Source organism: Podarcis pityusensis (genome assembly GCF_964106645.2).
Source record: "Podarcis pityusensis genome assembly, chromosome: 1".
Taxonomy (NCBI): Eukaryota; Metazoa; Chordata; class Lepidosauria; order Squamata; family Lacertidae; genus Podarcis; species Podarcis pityusensis.
The window spans coordinates 81,775,192-81,795,209 of NC_138028.1; the positions used below are offsets into that span (position 1 = coordinate 81,775,192).

At 41.7% G+C, this 20,018-nt stretch overlaps 1 protein-coding gene across 2 annotated transcripts in view; it reads right to left on the minus strand.

Annotated features, from left to right (window-relative positions):
* CD6 (CD6 molecule) overlaps positions 1-20,018 on the minus strand; it is a 41,239-nt gene that overhangs the window by 13,118 nt on the left and 8,103 nt on the right. For both annotated transcript variants that reach the window (XM_080981264.1, XM_080981263.1), the window contains exons 2-4: positions 7,508-7,576; positions 2,721-3,029; positions 808-1,116 (exon numbers count right to left, since the gene is read on the minus strand). In XM_080981264.1, the coding sequence (XP_080837390.1) occupies positions 808-1,116; positions 2,721-3,029; positions 7,508-7,576 (687 nt within the window). The remainder of the gene's footprint in view (positions 1-807; positions 1,117-2,720; positions 3,030-7,507; positions 7,577-20,018) is intronic.

Genomic DNA, 20,018 nt, shown 5'->3' on the forward strand with positions numbered 1-20,018 from the left:
GCCTTTCTCCTGGGCATGGTCGGCCAATTGGTGCCAAAGAAGGACAGAACTTCCTTTATGTATGCCACAACAGCAGCAAGAATACTTATTGCAAAGTATTGGAAGACACAAGATTTACCCACTCTGGAAGAATGGCAGATGAAGGTGATGGACTATATGGAACTGGCGGAAATGACTGGCAGAATCCGAGACCAGGGAGAAGAGTCGGTGGAAGAAGATTGGAAGAAATTTAAAGACTATTTACAGAAATACTGCAAAATTAATGAATGTTAGAATGATGTCAGAATGAAGTTAAGTGGTTTTAGCAGTAATGTTATAAAGGTGTATGTAAAAATGGATTGTTAACAGGCGGAAATTCAAAGTTATAATATATTAAGTTAAAGGATTAAGACAAAAACAAAGAGGGAAAGGAATTGCTGAATTAACTAACAGAACTGGAATACAAAAAAGGGAGGTGTGAGGAGGTCAGGGAAGTAAGGAAATGAAATGTAAGGCATGGAAAGACTGATGTGTTTTTTAAGTGTTTGTTATCTTTTTTTTGTATTTTGTATTTTTTTCCTTTTTGTTTCTTTTTCTTTTTTCCCTCTTTTTATTTATGTAATCCTTTCTTTGAAACTTTAATAAATATCATTTTTTTAAAAAAAGGAAAGTTCAGATGACATAGCTTTGCCTTTAAACGCCAACTGAATCAGAGTTCTCCCCTGTCCTTACCTGTTCCTACCATTATACCCCTTTGGTTGAAATCTGCACCAGAGAGAGGGAGAGAAAAAGAGAAGGCATACTGGAGACACCAGTTAGGGCAATTACCTTTGCAGATCACACCAGCAGCTCCAAACTGGGCAGCACACACATTGCTATTGTTGTAGAGCCAACTGCAGCTGGCAAGCGAGTTTTCTGTTCCAGAGCAGTCATAGTACATCTTGCCCATCAGCGTGTGGTTGAAAGGCACTCTCGGGACTGAGGCCTTCTCACTGCAGTTCAATGAGTGACAGAGCACATCAGCCTCATCCTGGTACCAGTTACCATCACACACAGTGTTCCAGGTGCCCCGGTAATAAACCTCCACTCGGCCGGCACAAGCATCTAGTCCTTCTGACAGCCGCCACTCCTGGTGCTCTGCGGAGGTGATGGGAGTGAGGGAGAGAAATAGAATCAGCAAAGATAAAACAGCTGGGGAAATGCCACTCTTATGCTGTAATACACTGCTACATTATCAGCACCAGTGATTTCCTTTTCTTGTAGGCCAGAGCTATATCTGTTACATGGAAGGCATTTTCATGTGTGATGCTAAGAACTATAGTAGAGCAGTTTCCTGTATTTGAGGATTGAGATTGCCACGCTGATCAGAACATGTCTTCAAGTTTAAAATGTCTCTCTTCTGTTTGCCAAATCATAACATTCAGAAACAATGGACCAGACGGAGGCTAAGGACATGGTAGGATGCCCATTTGGTTTCAAGGCTGTCATCTTCCATTTTCTGTTCCACAGTAATAAATGACGTTTTCCCTCCTTCGTCTTCCTATTATATTTTTAAAAATGAGCTCCCATCCAAAGGGGGTGTGGGTGGGTAGCTTTTTGACGTTTCAATTCAGCAATGAAGACATCAAATGCTACCATGTGTCTCAAAGTCACTTTAGGTATCATGTGCGAAAACAGCAGGGATGTGCTTAGCATAACTTATGCTAATGTGCTTTCTGGGAAACATTCCGAGAGAAGATTCCATGGGAGGTGTGGAGGTCAGCGCAGGAGATCTCCCCAATCTTGCTAAGTGCTGACACCCTGGTTTGGAGGCCAGGCATTAGGAGGAACAGGGCTACATGTTTTTCAAGGGAGCTACATTCAGTACACATAGTTCTCAAAACACTTGCACTACTTGCTTGGGCCTGGGACTTCTTCAGAGACATAAAGTTATTTCATGGTTTATTATTGAAAAAGGTAAAGACGGTCCTCCTGATGTCTCCAGCTGCCCCAGAGAAAAATGCAGGACTGGAGGGAGCTTGGCCTGATCCAGCAGGGCTCTGAGTCATATATTTCTTATTAAAAACAAAAAACAAAACAACCTGTGGGGAGTAGCCATTTCTCTTGAGATGGTAATAAGCTGCAACTGATAAATATGTGTCTATCTTTGAGGAATAGATTTCTGCTTGATCTTTCCTATAGTTCTGCACAAGAGATGCACTTTTGTCACACAGCTGTCAGAAAATACATGCAAGGGACATGAAATTTAAAGCAGGGATATCCTAGTGTCCACATGCAGTCAACATTAGGCCGGCAGCATCATTTTATCTGGTACTGTACTGGGAATTCCTTTCTGTACTAGTTCTTGGCTGCTCCACCAGGCTCAGAATACAGACAAAAAGGAAAAGGGATTGAAAATGCCCTGGCTGCTTCTTCTGACATGTTTTAATGAGGTCAGTGGAAAGACTTCTGTTTCCCCTTGCCCTCCATTACCAGTCTTGGAATAGAGGGAAGGAAAGCAAGGATGTCAAGCAACTTCTACCCTGTCTCCTCCCACCTCCACCAATACTTCCACATTTGGTGGAGTCTCCAAGTATTAGCATGGCAATGTGAGTCTGGTCATTAAGGCCTGATCATGGGATAATGAGAGTTTGTCTCATCCAGGATCAGGAAATGGACAGTTCTTTGGGTCATCTGTATGAGTAGACACTTGTATGCATGCACATGTGCACACACAGAGAGAGGAAAATATCTGTGCTGACCTGAACATATTACACCGGCATCTTCCTTGTGTCCACAGTCATGGTTCCTCTCAAATGGACAGTCCCACAGAAAAGACTCATTCCCCAAGCACTTCACTTCATCCAAATAGATGGGGCCTGTCCCCTTCTGGAAATGAGAGGCAATAGGAGCCTGAAGAGCCCAGCCGCAATGCAGTTGCCGGCACACAACTCCAGCATCAGCCAGGTCCCAGTTGTCATCACATATGGTGCCCCAGGTACCGTTGTATTCAACCTCCACCCTGCCAGAACAGTTGCTTCTTCCATCCACCAAACGTAGCTTGCGTGTTTCTGCAGGAAAGATGCAGAGAAGAGTTGGATCAGAAGTCACACAGTGGGAGAACAAAGAAATAGAAGGATGGATGGTTGGATGGATAGATAGATATCTAAATTTACAGATCTAAATTTAATATAGTACAACTTGCTAAAACAGCAAGGCAAAGAAAGCCCATACATTCCAAAGCTCCAAACATCCTTATGTTACTTGGGAAATTCAGATCTGGCGTGGATAAACACATGCATGAAGCTGATGTGTTGAGTTGGTTCATGCATGCCTGTCCATCACTTGATGACTCACATGTAGGAATGGTCCTCACAGATATATCCATGGTTTTATCTTACTAAACATTTACACGAGTGCAACAAATTTTGGCTGCAGAATGTAAGTCCCCCACCCTCTCCTCTCCCCATGCAGCCCCACTCAAATCTGCTTGGGTTTTTCCCCCAACTCAGGTGTGCATGGGGAAAGGAGAGGGTGGGGAACTTACATTGTGCAGCTAAAAGATGTTGCACTAGCGTTACTGTTTAGTTGGATACCTCCCACAGATAGAACTTTCATATCCCCTCATTTCCCCTCACTTTGCAATGAGGCCTTCCTTCCCCGCAAATGAATCAGTTTGTCATATTCAGCTGCCAATTATTCAGGCCCAGTTCACACACACAGCAGAATGAGATGGGGGAGTCAGGTGGTTGCATGGACTGTAGCTCAGTCTGCATGTATTAAAAAAAAAGAAAAGAAAAACCAACAACACCAAGACAAATGCTTACTGACAGAAAACGAGTGCAAAGTTCTTGACTTAGAACCATTCTCCTCAGTTTGCTACGTGCAGGAAGTTAAAAGCAAAAGTGCGGAAAAGCCATCGAAAGTCGTATCCCCACCTGCAATTTGAGGATTCTACCAACTCGTTCTGTTGCATAGGTAGAGGCAGCCACATTGCTAAGTAATCAAGGTCTGGTGTGCACATGCAGCAGAATAAGGTAGCAGAATTCTGGAGGGGCAAGGGGGATTGTACCACCTCAGACAGTAGGTAGAAGGATAGCATTTTTGTTTGCTTTTCCATGTATCAAATTTCCTGCAAGTAAAACAACAACAACTAGCTCATCAGGGAGAAAGGTCTCAGCCCTACCCTCTGCTGTGCCACTTTTCTGACTGCAGAGTGTTCAGGTTTGGGATTTTTTTTTATATACATATTGAAAAATATGGTTCCCCCACCTGCGGTATGAATTGATACAGCTCACTCTACCACCTCAGGACGCTTCCAGCTCATTGCCACATCTTTCTGCTCTGCATGTACAGTAGGTCCAAGTTATGAGAAATCAAGTGATAGAATTGCATGTGGGAATGTTACCGACCCTGTGATGTTTCCGATTCTATAGCTAATGAGATAACCGGAATCCAAGAGTTGGGGAAATACAGACTGGTCCACCCACTTTTTTTTTCTATCTGAGAGGCATTCTCAGTATAGCATGGCGAAAAAGAACGCCGTAGCTCAGGGGAAAAGCATCTGCTTTGCACTCAGAACTTCCCTTGGTTCAATCTCTTGCATCTCCGGGTAGGACTGGGAATTATCCCCCTGCCTGAAACTCTGGAGAGCTGCTGCCGGTCAGTGTAGACAGCACTGAACTAGATGGACCAGTGGCCTCACTGTGTATAAGACTGCCTGCTCTGCTCCTATGTTCCTAAGGCATCTCGGCCTGAGGCTGTCCAGAGGGGAGGCCATTTGTTTCCTTCAGAGCTCTGCACACAGATACATCTTTCCTCCCTCAGTCATGATTCATGAAACCAGCATGGGAGAAAAGTATGTGTGGGTTGAACACTCATAAAAAATACTATTGGCCTGGACTCTGTACTGTATTCAGAGATTTGCAGTATTTCCAGGATTAAAACACACACACACACACACACACACACACACACACACATAACCCCAAAGCTCACAACTGTCAGTGGAGCCTCAGTATGGTACAGGCTCATTGAAGACAGTGACAATATTGATCCTGCCAAAAGAGCCAATCCTGGCTTATGTTGCTACAGAAATTGCCTGAGATTCAGCCAATCAGTTCAGGATAGGGGGTCCATATGCCTTTTTTTACAGTCCTCCATTTGAAGGCCTGTCAGAAGAGAGTCCCCAACTTGGTGGCCTTCAGATATTTAGGACTACAGGGATGGTCCATGGTCAAGGGTGGAGGGAGTTGCAGTCATACAACATCTGAAGGGTACCAGGTAGGAGAAAGACAGTCCTCTGTTTGGCTGAGTCCTCTACATGAAGCGCTGTCTGATTTAAAAGAACCATAAGAAGGGAAAGTGGGGGTGCGGGAGGCTTGAGGTGGCCCCTCGGCAGTTAAAGCCCCTGGACACCAGAAACGCATCTCACCTGGTCACAATCTTCCCCACAATGGTGAGATGTACTTTATTTTCTTTAGATTATACCAGTTGCGTCTAAATTTGCACCCCTACAGATGAATTAACATATGCAAATATTAGGCAGATTTGCATCCTCTCTTTTTTAGTGATGAATAAGTGACTCCCCTAGTCCAGGAAGTGGGTGCTAAAGAAAAAAAAAGCACATCAACCTCAACTCCGCTCTATCCGTGGGATGGGTGCAACACAATTTGCCACCCACACAACTTCCTGCCCCTTTGATGAAAATGTCACTGAGGTGAGTGCACACGGAGCTCAGGTAACCTCAAAAACCAGTGATGAGGTAAGCTCTGCTCCCTGGGTGGAATCCCAGCAGGTGGGGGCTGGCCTGGGCCATTTTTGCACAGCTTGGAGACTATTGTAAATTGACCGCCCCACCCTGTCTCTGCCCTATATGCAAGCAGCTAATGGGAACTGAATACAAGACCATCCAGACTCCAAGACAAAAGATGCAGCATTATGTCTTAGGGTGGTGTCTACTCTGAACCGTATGTGTTCCATCATCTGCCAGATCCAAGAAGTGGGGTGAAAGATGTGCTGATCAGACACACTGGGCAATAGATGACACACTGGGCAATGGATATGGGACACAATATAGACCTAAACCTCTGGGAGAAACTTTGGAAAAGTGATCTGAAAATTTACTGCGCGTTATTTGCTGAAAGAGAATTATTTGAAAATGATTCATAAATGGTATTTAAAACCAAGTAGGTTGGCAAAGGTGTATAAAGCAGAATTAGAAACATACTGGAAATGTAAAGAAATGGGAGGAACATTTTTTCTTTAGGGGTGGACATGCAGATAGGTGAAAGAATATTGGGAAATGATATATAATGAGCTGGAAAAAAATGTTTAAATTTACCTTTCCAAAAAAAACCAGAGTCCTTTTGTTGGGAATAACCCATACAGAAATTCCCAAGTACCAGAAAAGTTTGTTTATGTATGCAACAACAGTGGCCTGTGTTTTGTTGGCCCAAAAATGGAAAGTGGGTGAGGTGCCTTCTACAGAAGATTGGCAACTTAAGATGGTAGAATATGCTAAACTTGCAGGTTTAACCCACAGAATAAGAGAACAAGAACAACGTATATTTAAAGAAGAGTGGAAAATATTTATTGAATATATGGAAAATGATTGTATACAGCTGAAAACACTGGCAGCATTAAAATAATTTCAACAGAGTAAATAATATTTGATTGATGCAAAAGTGGAAAATTGACTTGAATGGTTACAGTAAAATATGTGGGAAACTATGATATGTAATATGAACCATGGAAGGAGAAGAAAGGAAGTTATTGGATATTTCAAAGTTTGTAAAATGTTTAATTTGTTATGTAGAAAAATGAAAATTCAATTAAAAAATTATCTTAAAAAAAAACACTGTCAAAAGGTGAGTTGAAGGAGGAGGTGATTGACAGTTGATCCTGATGTGTTCACCATGTCATCACCCACACCAAATTGGATCTGCCCAGCACCTGACACTCAGCTGGTACTGAATAAATATACAGTGGTGCCTCGCAAGACGAAAAGAATCCGTTCCGCGAGTCTCTTCGTCTTGCGGGTTTTTTCGTCTTGCGAAGCAAGCCCATTAGAGGTTTAGCGGCTTAGCGCTACAGTATTAGCGGCTTAGCCGGCTTAAAGATCAGCTGATAAGCGGCTTAGCCATCAGCTGATAAGCGGCTTAGCATCAGCTGTTAAGCGGCTTAAAGATCAGCTGATAAGCGGCTTAGCACCAGCTGTTAAGAGGCTTAAAGATCAGCTGATAAGCGGCTTAGCAGCAGCTGTTAAGCAGTTTAGCGGCTTGGGAAAAAGGGGGGGGGGGAAGGAAAAAAACCCCGCAGGAACTCGCAAGACATTTTCGTCTTGCGAAGCAAGCACATATGAAATTCGTTTTGCGAAGCACCTCCAAAACGGAAAACCCTTTCGTCTAGCGGGTTTTCCGTCTTGCGAGGCATTCGTCTTGCGGGGCACCACTGTACAGTATTAGTAGTAAAAATGGCCTTACGAACCAGCCACGCGGAAACACAGCACAGATAGAAAAGGGCTTAGCCTACCCTTTCGTATTCTTACCTGGCTCTGCAGTTGGGCTGCCTTCAGTGCTGTTTCCAATGGCAGGAGACCCGGTTGGCTTTGCCTGGACTGAAACAAAAACAGACAAGATTTGGAAGTGAATAATCACCGGTGTCTGATTCCAAGACTCCAGCACAAAAAGTGCACATCATCGGGGTGGGGGTGGGGGGAAGAACCAGGGAGCAACTCCCTAGGTGATATGAAGTGTCTCTGCTGAATATAATTAAGTGCTAGTTAGAATTCGTATGATTGGTAAATACTTCTTGAGAGATCAAACTGTGCAGCTGGAATATTTTTGGAGGCTCTTTTCTAGCTGGAGAGCTAGTTTTAGGGCAAGCTATCCATTTCAATGTCACTCAGTTCCTCAATTTTCAATTCTTAAGTTCAGTTCATCCACATCAGTATGTGAATTATCCCAACCCCTCTCCAGGCCTCATGAAAATTTGTCAGCACTTTTGTGTTCATTTCTGCTAACACAGACACTTCTGTGTGTAATTTTGCCTAATATACATGTTGTTGCAAGCACTTACCCCCTAACATAATGCATTTTTGTATAGTATTTACACTGATATAAGCATTTCGCCTTATATAGGCATTTTCGTACACCTTTTTCAGTTGAAGAACCGCATCGCAAATTTTTCAGAAGTGTGAATTTCAAAGGATGGCTGCGTTTCAGTTTGAACCAACTTTCTGCCCCATTTCTATTCCCTCAGCTGATACTGATTAAATGTACAGTAGTTGTAAAAATGGCCTAATGAAACAGCCCTGGAAAAACTACCAAAGATATAAAAGGGTTTAGCTGTTCAGTACGTAATACAGTGGTACCTCGGTTTACAAACTTAATCCGTTCTGGAAGTCCGTTCTTAAACCGAAACCATTCTTAAACTGAGGTGCGCTTTCCCTAATGAGTCCTCCCTTCTACCGTTCGGCTTCCGTTCTTAGACCGAGGTAAAGTTCGCAAACCGGGACACTACTTCTGGTTTTGTGGAGTTCGTAAACCGAATAGTTCGTAAACAGGACTGTTCTTAAACCAAGGTACCACTGTATCTCTTTTCATAAATATCAAAAGTTCAGTATCTTCTTGCATTCAACAAGCATATAAAACCCATAGGGATAAAATACAATGCTACCAAAATGCAGTTCCTTGTGGAAACTGCACATAAACTGTTGGTTCCAAAAATCAATCTTAAAAGTAGAGATTGCAGCAGGAGGGATGACTCTTAGATATGTATATTATTAACACAGAGTTAAAATACAGTCTCAGTGGAATCTGATTTTTGATACATTTTTCTTTTCATTTTTTTCTGGAAATTTATTTTTTAAAGTATGTTAAGTGATCATATTTGCATTGATAAATGAAATTTTCAATTTAAATGAAACTGCCTTATAAATACAAACTTATTCTTCACTATTCAAATCCTTGATATTTATTCCAGCGGATTTGAAGCCAGCATACTGTTCTTTTATTTTGTCTGTTGCTGAAAATCAGAAAATATTTTGTAAAACAATATTTACAGTTTACACCAGCCCTTAATTACATGAAACGTGAAATAACAACATTAAGCAAATCGGCATTGCGAAACTCAAGTGCAAACAGCATATCAAGACCATCGGTGAAATTATCATATCTGTATCAAATGCAGCTTTTAGAGCCAGTCTTCAATTTCATGCACTACCACCACAAAATTGAGTTTCACAATTTGGGGAATATTTAAAATGTTATAGAACATCTATTAATGTTTACAACTCAGTTACCCAAGATGCCTTTTCCTTTTGTGACATTTCGGCCATTGTCAACGAGAATGCCACAAAAATGGCACCACATCTGTTTAAACCTCTGATTTGATGAATGATTTCTATATTCTTCATGAAATGTAGATGGATGGTATCATAGGCTGCTTCTCGACAGGCAATTCTCAACACTATGTGTTCATTGCTCTTTGTCTACATGCAGAATTGCAGCAGTGTTTCTACACTTGCAAAGTTTTGTGTTTTGTGCGTGTTGAACTTCATGCGATGTCCTTCCACGTGTTCGCAAGCTTCCTTCCCACAATTGCTGAGGAAACAAGGACTGATCATAAAAAGATTACTATGTTGTCTGGACACCCTGAAAAAACTGTGAATTAATGACGCATGAAAAATTCCAAAACAAATACCTTGTCTCGGAGCAACTATAGTCAGCTTTCTGTTGTCCAAACAGATGCCCTTGGAATGCAGGGTGAGATTTATTGGCTGGCTGTGTGTGTGTGTGTGTGCGCGCGTGTGTGTGTGCATGTGTGCACGTGCACACGCACACACATGTGCGCAGAGAGGGGTCTGGATGTAAGATTTAGCCATTTATTTAAAAATTAAATGTGTGTGTGTGCGCGCACACACACACACACACACACACACACGTATGCTCAGCTGAATTGTACCCTTTTCTTCCCCAGCCACAGGACTATGTCACATCCACTAATGTGGATGGAACATTAGATGATGTTCACATGCAAAACTGTGACACTCCTAGCAGATAGGGAAGTCTGTTGCAATTCTGCACAGAGCTTACAATGGAAGAGTAATGAATGGATAGTGTTAGGAACTACCCACCTGGAAGGAACCTACATCATGTGGACCACCCCACCACTGCTGTAAAATATGAGTGAACAAGGTACAGTGGTACCTCTGGTTAAGAACTTAATTTGTTCTGGAGGTCCGTTCTTAACCTGAAACTGTTCTTAACCTGAGGAACCACTTTAGCTAATGGGGCCTCCTCCCGTTGCCGCCGCGCCGCCGCCACACAATTTCTGTTCTCATCCTGAAGCAAAGTTCTTAACCCGAGGTACTATTTCTGGGTTAGCGGAGTCTGTAGCCTGAAGTGTCTGTAACCCGAGGTACCACTGTATAGCAAATCCACAATGAACACCTCATCTGGAAGCAGTAATAGACAGCATCGCTTTTCTGTATAAACCAGCGACAAGAGTGATTTGGGGGTTGGGTAATGTATTAAGTTAAGCTAAGTCAGGAGTTTAACACTCCTGTTTTCAAGATGTTCTGGGGCAAATGCCCTTCTCTTCCCAGTCAAAGTGCAGAGAACCCAAAAGGTGCAGCAGATCAATGAGAACTGACTTATTTTCTTTGGCGTTTGGGTCCACCAGAATTAGAATGGCTAGGTTGTGCTTAAGGGAGAAGCAAACAGAAGTTGGTGTGTGACAGTATACACTACCCACACAAACGGCATCATATACTTGGCAAACCCACTCCCAAAATGTACAAATCAGCTCTAATACACAAGCAGTACCTGCAGATATATAACAGGTAATTTTTTACTATCAGATTTTCTGCAGGGAGGCAAAATCCAGATCATTTTTTTAAATAAAAAGAAGTTTTTTCAGCACTTTGATAATGACATTGTATGGATGCTGAAGAAACTTGTGGGCGTGAGTACTACCAATTTCGCAACCAACTCCCATCTGAAAACATCCCAATTTTCAAATACAAACTCACAGATGAAACTGCAAGGAGAAATGCAGGCTAAACAGCAAGATTCTCCTTGTGTCAATGTCTTTTACTTTAAACTTATACTAATGAAGCATGCTAGGAGCCAGCCGTGGACCAAATTTCACAAGGACAGGTCATTTGATTCTAAGCTTATAGCAAGTTTTACCCCCTATTTGTGTGAATAACAAATCCAACTATTCAGGTTCCACCACTCTTGCATAGTAATCAAACCACTCTAGGTCGCAATGGGAATTACCGTATTTTTTGCACCATAACACTCCCTTTTTTGCTCCTAGAAAGTAAGGGGAAATGTCTGTGCGTGTTATGGAGGAAATGCCTACAGGTGGCATACCTACGGATTTTCCTCCTCTAAAAACTACGTGTGTGTTATGGTCGGGTGCGTGTTATAGAGCGAAAAATACAGTAATTTTCTATGTGGTTAACTGTTCAACTCATAGCCCCCCCACCCCATGACCTGAAGAGTGTTTAAAATGACTGACATGAACTGAGTGACATTCTTATAGAATATTAATATATGTATGGATCGGCTGATGGTGGATTTGGCTTCACTGCTGCATAGACAGAATAAGAAATAAGAACAATACTTTTTCAGAACACAGGTCAGTTTTATGAATTTATAATGTACCATAACCTGTTTGAATCAGTAGCTCCTGTTGCAAACAAGGAGCTCAATCCACCAACCACTGCTGATTACACAGATCTTTGTGTGAATCATCCCACACGTCTTTCTGTCCATGCAAACTCCACTAAAATAATAATAATAATAATAATAATAATAATAATAATAATAATAATATTTTTTATTTATATCCCGCCCTCCCCAGCCGAAGCCAGGCTCAGAGCGGCTAACAACAATAAAAGTGACAGTTTACATAAAATCACAATCAATTAATTGAAATGCATTCTAAAATCAATTCATTCTAAAATCAATTCAAAATCAAATTAATGACAACCATTGGGCTAGAGTTCTGTGAGGATTACCGAAGGAGGGGGTCAGACTGTGCCTTGGCCAAAGGCCTGGTGGAACAGCTCTGTTTTGCAGGCCCTGCGGAAAGATGTCAAGTCCTGCAGGGCCCTAGTCTCTTGTGACAGAGCATTCCACCAGATCGGGGCCACAGCCGAAAAAGCCCTGGCTCTGGTTGAGGCCAGCCTAACCTCCCTGTGGCCTGGATCTCCAAGATGTTTTTATTTGAAGACCGTAGGGTCCTCCGTGGGACATACCAGGAGAGGCGGTCCAGTAGGTACGAGGGTCCTAGGCTAAACTCAAACTGTACAGCAGCAATGCCAATCACCTAGATTCAAGGAGGCCAATCCACATAATGGATGCTTCTACACACAAGTATCAGCTCCATCCTGGTGGTCCAAAATACCACTGTAGGAAGGACCTGCATCCTGCATCCCGTATCCCAGATTGCAGGACAAGTGCTTCTGCTCCATATGCATCCTAAGCACTTTCAGCTCAAATGTCTCTGATCACATAAGGACCACTGATATGACTGACATGGTCGCTCCTCTAGTAGAGTCTGGGCAGTTCATCACTGACGCCATGCTATGCCCAACAGGAAGCAATCAGAGGCACAAGTTGCAAGGAGGCAATGTCTATTTAAAATTGCAGGGGGCTTTGATGACCAAGACTTGCATCTGAGGAGGGAAATGAGCAAGTATGTCAATTTCAGTTTCTCATTTTTCTAATCTAAGGCTCACTTCTCCACATTTCTACAGGAGTTTGTGATTTTTTTAATTAAAAAGTCTTTATGAAAATTCATCAGCATTTGAGTATAGTTTATTGTGAAATGCAACCTCGACTGTCTTTTCTGATATGCTGCTATTATTAGTCCATGAAATCTGGGATACAGCTCATAGAATTGTAGCCTTGGAATGCATCCCAAAGATCATGTGGTCCAACCCCCTACAATGTAGGAATATGCAGCTGCCCCATACAGGGATTGAACTTGCAACCTTGGCATTATCAGCACCATGCCCTAACTGATGGAGCTAGGTAGATCAATATTTTTATACAGTGGTACCTCGGGTTAAGTACTTAATTCATTCCGGAGGTCTGTTCTTAACCTGAAACTGTTCTTAACCTGAAGCACCACTTTAGCTAATGGGGCCTCCTGCTGCCGCTGCGCCACCGGAGCACGATTTCTGTTCTCATCCTGAAGTAAAGTTCTTAACCTGAGGTACTATTTCTGGGTTAGGAGAGTCTGTAACCTGAAGCGTATGTAACCCGAGGTACCACTGTATAATGCTTTCTGGGGTAGAAAATGAGGTGCCGATACCCAAATATTCAGGAAAGCGCCATGGACGACAGAACAAAATAGCTGTCATGGTCAGCAAAAATCCCCGTTTTTAAATATATCTGCTGTAAGAAGCAGTAAATTGGACTTGTTTTTCTCGTGATATTGATTTTTAAAATTGTTTCTTTATTATTTTTTCAGTGCTGTTTTTCTAGAGAACGAGGTGCCAGAACTCACCATGAACACCTCCCCCGTTCTCTTAGAATGGCAATGTCACCCACCTAAGATCTGCCATGACTGAGTTCCGGCAAGTTCTGGCTGAGAAAAAGCCCTGCTTTTTTTCACTGCAAAATAAAATCCAATAATATTTTTTTTTAAATGGTAGAAAGTCAGATACAAAGTCAATGGAGAAATAAAGCCCACCCTACTGTTTGTTCTGGCTCTCTGCTCAGCAGGTGCTCAGCAGGTGTATTAGCTGAGGATGTTGGTTTCCTGGGAGATCACTTAATTGGGCATGTTCAGTATCAAGAATGTTTTACAAAATCATCATTAAAAATGAGTCGGAAATGCACAAATGGTGAAAAAATCAGCGGGACTGATCTGCTGCAGACATATACCACTGAAGAGATGCTGTACCCCTTTTGTCACATCACCAACTATCGCTATTCCCCTGTCAATTGATTCAAAGCAAGTAGATTGGATAATTGAGCTTCAGATAATGAGAGATGTGCTATATATGCACCTTTGCTAGATATGTGCTGTCAAACACTGAAGGAAACAACAGGACAGGAAGGAAGGAAACCTTTTATTATTCTCTCCTTATTTTACTTCTTCTTTTAAAAATAATACTAATCCCGCTCTTCTAAAATGATTCATAGCAGCTTGCAACTAACTCACTACAAACAAGGAAACAATCAAAATCACACAATAAAACCAAAACTGCACATCTGCAGAAACAGAAAGATGCAAATCAGTACACTGTAATCAAAGCAGCAAAAAACACACAAGAAAGCAGGAACAAATCGGTAAGTGTACACACCATACAGCTAAAGCACATTGCTACATTGTACCACTCACATTGCTACAATTCCCAGCACCCTTATCAAATTATAGTTCCCAGGACTCTTTGGAGGAAGCTACGTGCTTTAAATGTTTGGTGTGTACGGAGGCAAAGGCAGGATTCACTGACCACAAAGCCTCCTTCAAGCACCAAGTTTTAACCTGGAGTCTGAAGACTTTCTTGTCTGGGCCAGGTAGTGTCATGGGGAGGGAGTGTCAGAAGGCTGGCACCACTACTCAAAAGTCCCTGCTCCTAGTGGAGACCCACTGAACTTGATGGGAGCACATGGTGCGGCACCTCAGACATTGAACCAATTGCACAAACGTGTTACTCTCTAATTTATGTAATAAGGAAACATTAATGAAATGTAGCACGCACACAAAATGCAATCCGTGGAATTAATGAAAAATTGTCAGCTTTGTACAAATGTTGTATGATCGTTATATTAAAGATCAGCTCCCAGTTGAATTAACGTACTGTTTGTATGCTTTCCAGAGGCATTTGGATAGCCTTATTGGAAACAGGTGAAATTTGCTAATCCAACAAGTCTCTTATGCAGTTTTGGTCCCAGATTATTATAGACCAAGCTCTCAGTGAAATAGTGACTCAAAAATACTTTCAGAATTAAGTTGGTATCTCTTGGCTGATCACTTCCTTGCACCACTGTGGGGTAATGGTTTGAATGTCTGCCTAGGAGTCTGGGGCTCAAATTCCCGTTCAGCCGTGGAGTTCGCTGGGTGGCTTTGAGCCTGTCACTGTCTTTCAGCCTTCCCACCACAGCGCTGTTGTGAGGACAAAATGAGGAGAGGGAGAGCCATGTATGCCCCCTTGAGCTCCTTGCAGCAAATGTGCAATGGAAGCGCAACAAATAAATAATAAATCATATCAATGTGGACCAAAATAGTTTTCTGAGGGAGGAATTTCCTTCTGACAATCAATTTTGGGAGGGGGCGACCTGCGACCTTCAGGATTTTCCCACTTCCATTTCTTATGTTAGAATCGTAGAGTTGGAAGGGACCATGAGGGTCATCTAGCCCAACCCCCTGTAATGCAGAAATCTTTTGCCCAACATGGGGCTCAAACTCATGACCTTGAGCTTAAGAGTCTCTTGCTCTACCGACTGAGCTATCTCAGGTTATTGCTGGGCACCTATTCCCATTTACCAATAACTTCTGGAGAGCACCACACTGATGGCCTGGACAGCAGCAGAAGAATTAAATACTGGAGTAAAATCAAGAATAGCTAAAAAGATCAACATCCATTTTATTTGAGATGCATATAAAGCATTTGAATAGATTATAAAACGGTAATTCTGTCCGTATTTATTTGGATATTGAGTCTTAATGTTTGTGTCTAATGTGGCTTTCTCTTGAGCAAGTGTGCTTAGGATTGCAGCCTAAGGTAAATTATCGGAAAGGGACTATCCTAGGATCTGGTGTGCAGCCCAATCCTGTAACTTCTTACTGAGAACCTTCCCTCCCACTTTTTCCAAGGTATGTTCACATAAGACTGCCACTTTACAAATAGAGAAAATAGTGTTCTACTTTACAGAGGACACTAATCTATTTCAAGGTAACCACTATTTAAAGGGCTGTTGAGTCCAAGTCTGTTTTAATGATAATCAGTCATAAGAAAGGAGAGCAGGGGGCAGGGGGCAGGATGGTACTTGCTCATCCCCAGTCAGCACCTGGGCAACAGACTGAGCAGGCACTCACAGGTCACTTGAACATAGCCTTCCCCACTATGGTGAGATGCATTGTCCTTCTATTTAAATTACTATAATTCTTTCTAAATTTGCATTGATGCACATAAATTAGCATATGCAAATTCTACACACATCTATGCCCTCTTACTTAGCAATGCATGTGCTTATTTCATTTGCAATTTTCACTGATGCTCACTGAGCTAGAATTATTCAAATTGTTTTCGGTGACAAAGCAGTAAGCAAAATGGCCGAGGATGTTCTATTAACCTTCATGCTCCCATTAAAGTCAATGTCTATCACAATTAGACAGGAGCAGGGGATATAATAAAATGTAATCTCTTTATACATGGATAATGCGGCTATTCCATCTCTGATCCGGTTGTATCTCTTCACAAAACCCTACAGATTATCCCTAGTTACAGCCTTCATCACCTGGGGCATAAAATCAATGAGCAGAAATAGAGATTATTGGGTATTAAATATATCTGCTCGCCATATATATCCATGTAAGCAAAATTGCAATTTTTATTCATTCCTTGGAAATTTATTATCATAAAATACCTAGGACTAAAAATATATGCAGACATGTCAGTGAACGATATGAGCTGAGTAAATAAAACAATAAAAAAGCTCACAAACAAAAAGAAAAACCACAGGTGGTTAGGGAGGATCACTATAATTAAAATAAATGTTGCCTCAAAATTAAGTTCTCAATGAATACTATACCAATATTTATCTGACAGAAAATTTTGGAATTATTTGTCTAAAATAATTTATACTGGTGTGGGAGAAAAATCTCAGTGAAGGAAAGAAAATGATTGACTAGGATATATATATATATAGAGAGAGAGAGAGAGAGAGAGAGAGAGAGAGTGTATGTTAAGTAATTACAACTCTGAATATTTTCATTAATATATTTTCAAAATGGAAGTAGAAGACTGGACAGCTATTCCATTGCAAGCTCCACCATGAATGCTGAATAAGAACAGATTAGCCTCCATTACAGATAAACCAATTCTTTGGCTAGCAGTGTGAACTCAAGACAAACAGAATCATTTTAAGCTCCATAATCCCCTCATTTGCATCCATGCTTTATAGTACAAACTTTAATTGGCATGAATAGAATAAGAATAGAATGTTACTGGGAGCATCAAAGCCTTTTTACAGTGTAATCCAATACATTTCTACTCAGAAGTAAGAACCCACTGACTTCAATGGACCATACTCCCGGGTAAGTGTGAAGAGGATTGCCGCCTGAAATTCGTGATTTCCCTTCCTCTGCTTGTAATTATGTTTTAAAACAAAAACTCTAACCAATGAATCAAAGCCCTCCTCTCTTCTATTTTTCCCACCACAACACTTTTTGCATGAAATAGATAAAAGAAAAGCTTTATTAGGAAGCACACATATTGGGAAGTTATTTAATTCAGAATATTAAAATAATTTTATGTTATAAAAATGCTTTTCCTAACACAATTTGGAGTTGGATGTTGCAAGGGAAATCTACTCTTATCATTATAAGAATAGTCACTCGTTTTATGTTTGTTCCAGTTTGAAAGACATAATCTTTCAAGCTTTCATATATAGGAACAACTAGCTTCTGTAATCTTGGGTGCCATTCAACTCTCCAGATAGTGATCCAAAAATCAGAACAATATTTGGATACGCAACCTAGCCCCCTTATGGGTAGTTAAGAACAAACTAGATCAGGGGATCAGGGGTAGGCAACCTAATCGCCTTCTCAATCTGGCCCGCGGATGGTCCAGGAATCAGCGTGTTTTTCCATGAGTAGAATGTGACCTTTTATTTAAAATGCATCTCTGGGTTATTTATGGAGCATAGGAATTCATTCATTATTTTTTTCCAAAATATAGTCCGGCCCACCACATGGTCTGAGGGACAGTGGACCGGCCCACGGCTGAAAAAGGTTGCTGACCCCTGAACTAGATGAAGTCCCACTGTGTGTGTGTGACTGGGGATGCAATGCTGGGGTGTGTGGTTAAACACTATCCATCACATTTTTCTGATTTCTCCCCTCCCCCTTGACTATTAACTGCAGGGGGGAAATATAAGTACCAGTACCTGTAGGTCTAAGAGCAGCTATGTGTGTGGTTTAGATCAGGAAAACAGCCCTGGTGGGGCATTTAAGGTAACTAAATAAATGAATAAATAAATCAGGAGATCGGACATGGATTTAATCTGCTTTGGCCCTCAGAAACTTCAAAATTGGCACATTTGGTCAGACATCATAATGGACAGCAAAGAATTAGCTGCTTCCAGGTAAGATGAACTTCTTTTCATTTTCATAATAATTATCTAGGACAGCATAATAATGTGGTTGCCCTTTCTCAATGAAATATCAGCATCCATTAACTGAATATTTTAAATAATACATACATTGATTTTAAGAATAAAATGAATTAAATAAAAGATAGCCATCACTCAAGAAAAAAGTCCTAGCAAATGGAGAAAGTGCTTCAAGAAACCATGAAAACACAACATCAACCCCAGTGGGTCAGACACTGGACCATCAAGTCTAAAAGATCCAATCTTCTACAATGTTTGGGCTTTTTGTTCTGGCCTGAGCAACAGCTGACACTGAAAGGAAAAGGCTTTCATCATCCTTGGTCACTTATCCACCGGTTTCTCTTCTTATTAACCATCTATTTTAGGAATGGGTGTCATCTAAACTTCCTGTGCTGCAAAAATAACCTGCAGGCGGACAAGGCAGGGAGGAAGAAATAACACTTTCTGTTTTGGTGTGTCTTGTTCTTGAACATCTTAGGCCAGCATGAAGGCCTCTTTCTTCTGTTTTCCGAAGAACCATCCTTGGATGAAACAGGAGTGGGATGTTGCTGGAGGGTAACAAAATGTTAAGATGGATCAAATCCCATCAGCAAAATATCAGCTTGGGAGGGTGTTCTCCTTTGGGGTTAGTAGATTAGATCTCTAGCTGTTGTAAATAAAACCAGTAGTCAGTTCTGAAACAGTCAAATCAAGGACAGTCAGGATGTCTACTCAAGGAACTCTTGGTCTGATTAAGAATGGTGACACTTGAAGCCTTCTCTCGTTGCCCAGATCAGGGGAAAGGTCAGACACCAAAGGTCTGATGGATCCAAAGTCTAAGGTCAGGAATCCAAACACAAAGGTACTTGAAAAATGAGAGTTAACCATATTAAACTGAAGAACTCAAAGCGCCTGGCAATAAAAACAGCCTCTGATATATTGTGACCATGCACATTGGCCGACAGACAACCTTCCAGGCAGCTGCTTCAGTTTTTCCAGCAGTGAGTACTGCCTGCAATTGTTCGCACCAAAAGGAGGGCTTGGCTTCAGAAATCAGGTCACTGTGTCTGCCCATCCGCTGCACACTCGGGTATTATTCTGTATAAGCCACTTAAGTCCAAGCAACAGGGCACCATCTCTGCTTTCCTACAGCCTAAGAGAACCCATTGTTACAACTGGGTTATTTTAGGCTAAACATTTTTTTCTCTCTCCCCACCCCCTCTCCTGGAAGGCTGTACCCTGCGGGGCTTACGCCATTTTAGTCTCTCACTCTTTCATTCTAACCTGACTGTCTCTCTGCTGTAGCCTATCAGCTTTCTTTCAACATAAAAGCAGCATCTTTTCAGAACAGGAAGTAAATGGCCTCCGCATAGTATGGATTCTCCCCAGCCCTGGAGCGCTTCGATGTTTATCATCATCTAGCATCACATGGTCTGAATTAATTACCCCAGTTCCCATTTCTGAAGACTTATCCCACTGAATAAAGCCAGACTGCTTCCACCATGATAGGAACATAATCACGTTCTTTTAGGTTAAATCGTACCGATTTACCTGCCTCGTATTTTCAAAAGCGAAATCGCAACCACAAAGTAAGATCTGATCCCATATGGCCTTACATGCACAGAAGCTGCCAGCCACGCCGCTCCTATCAAGATAAACTCACGGCATTTGGAACCTATTACAGCTCATCTGCAAATCCCTTTTCACTGATGTGCTACA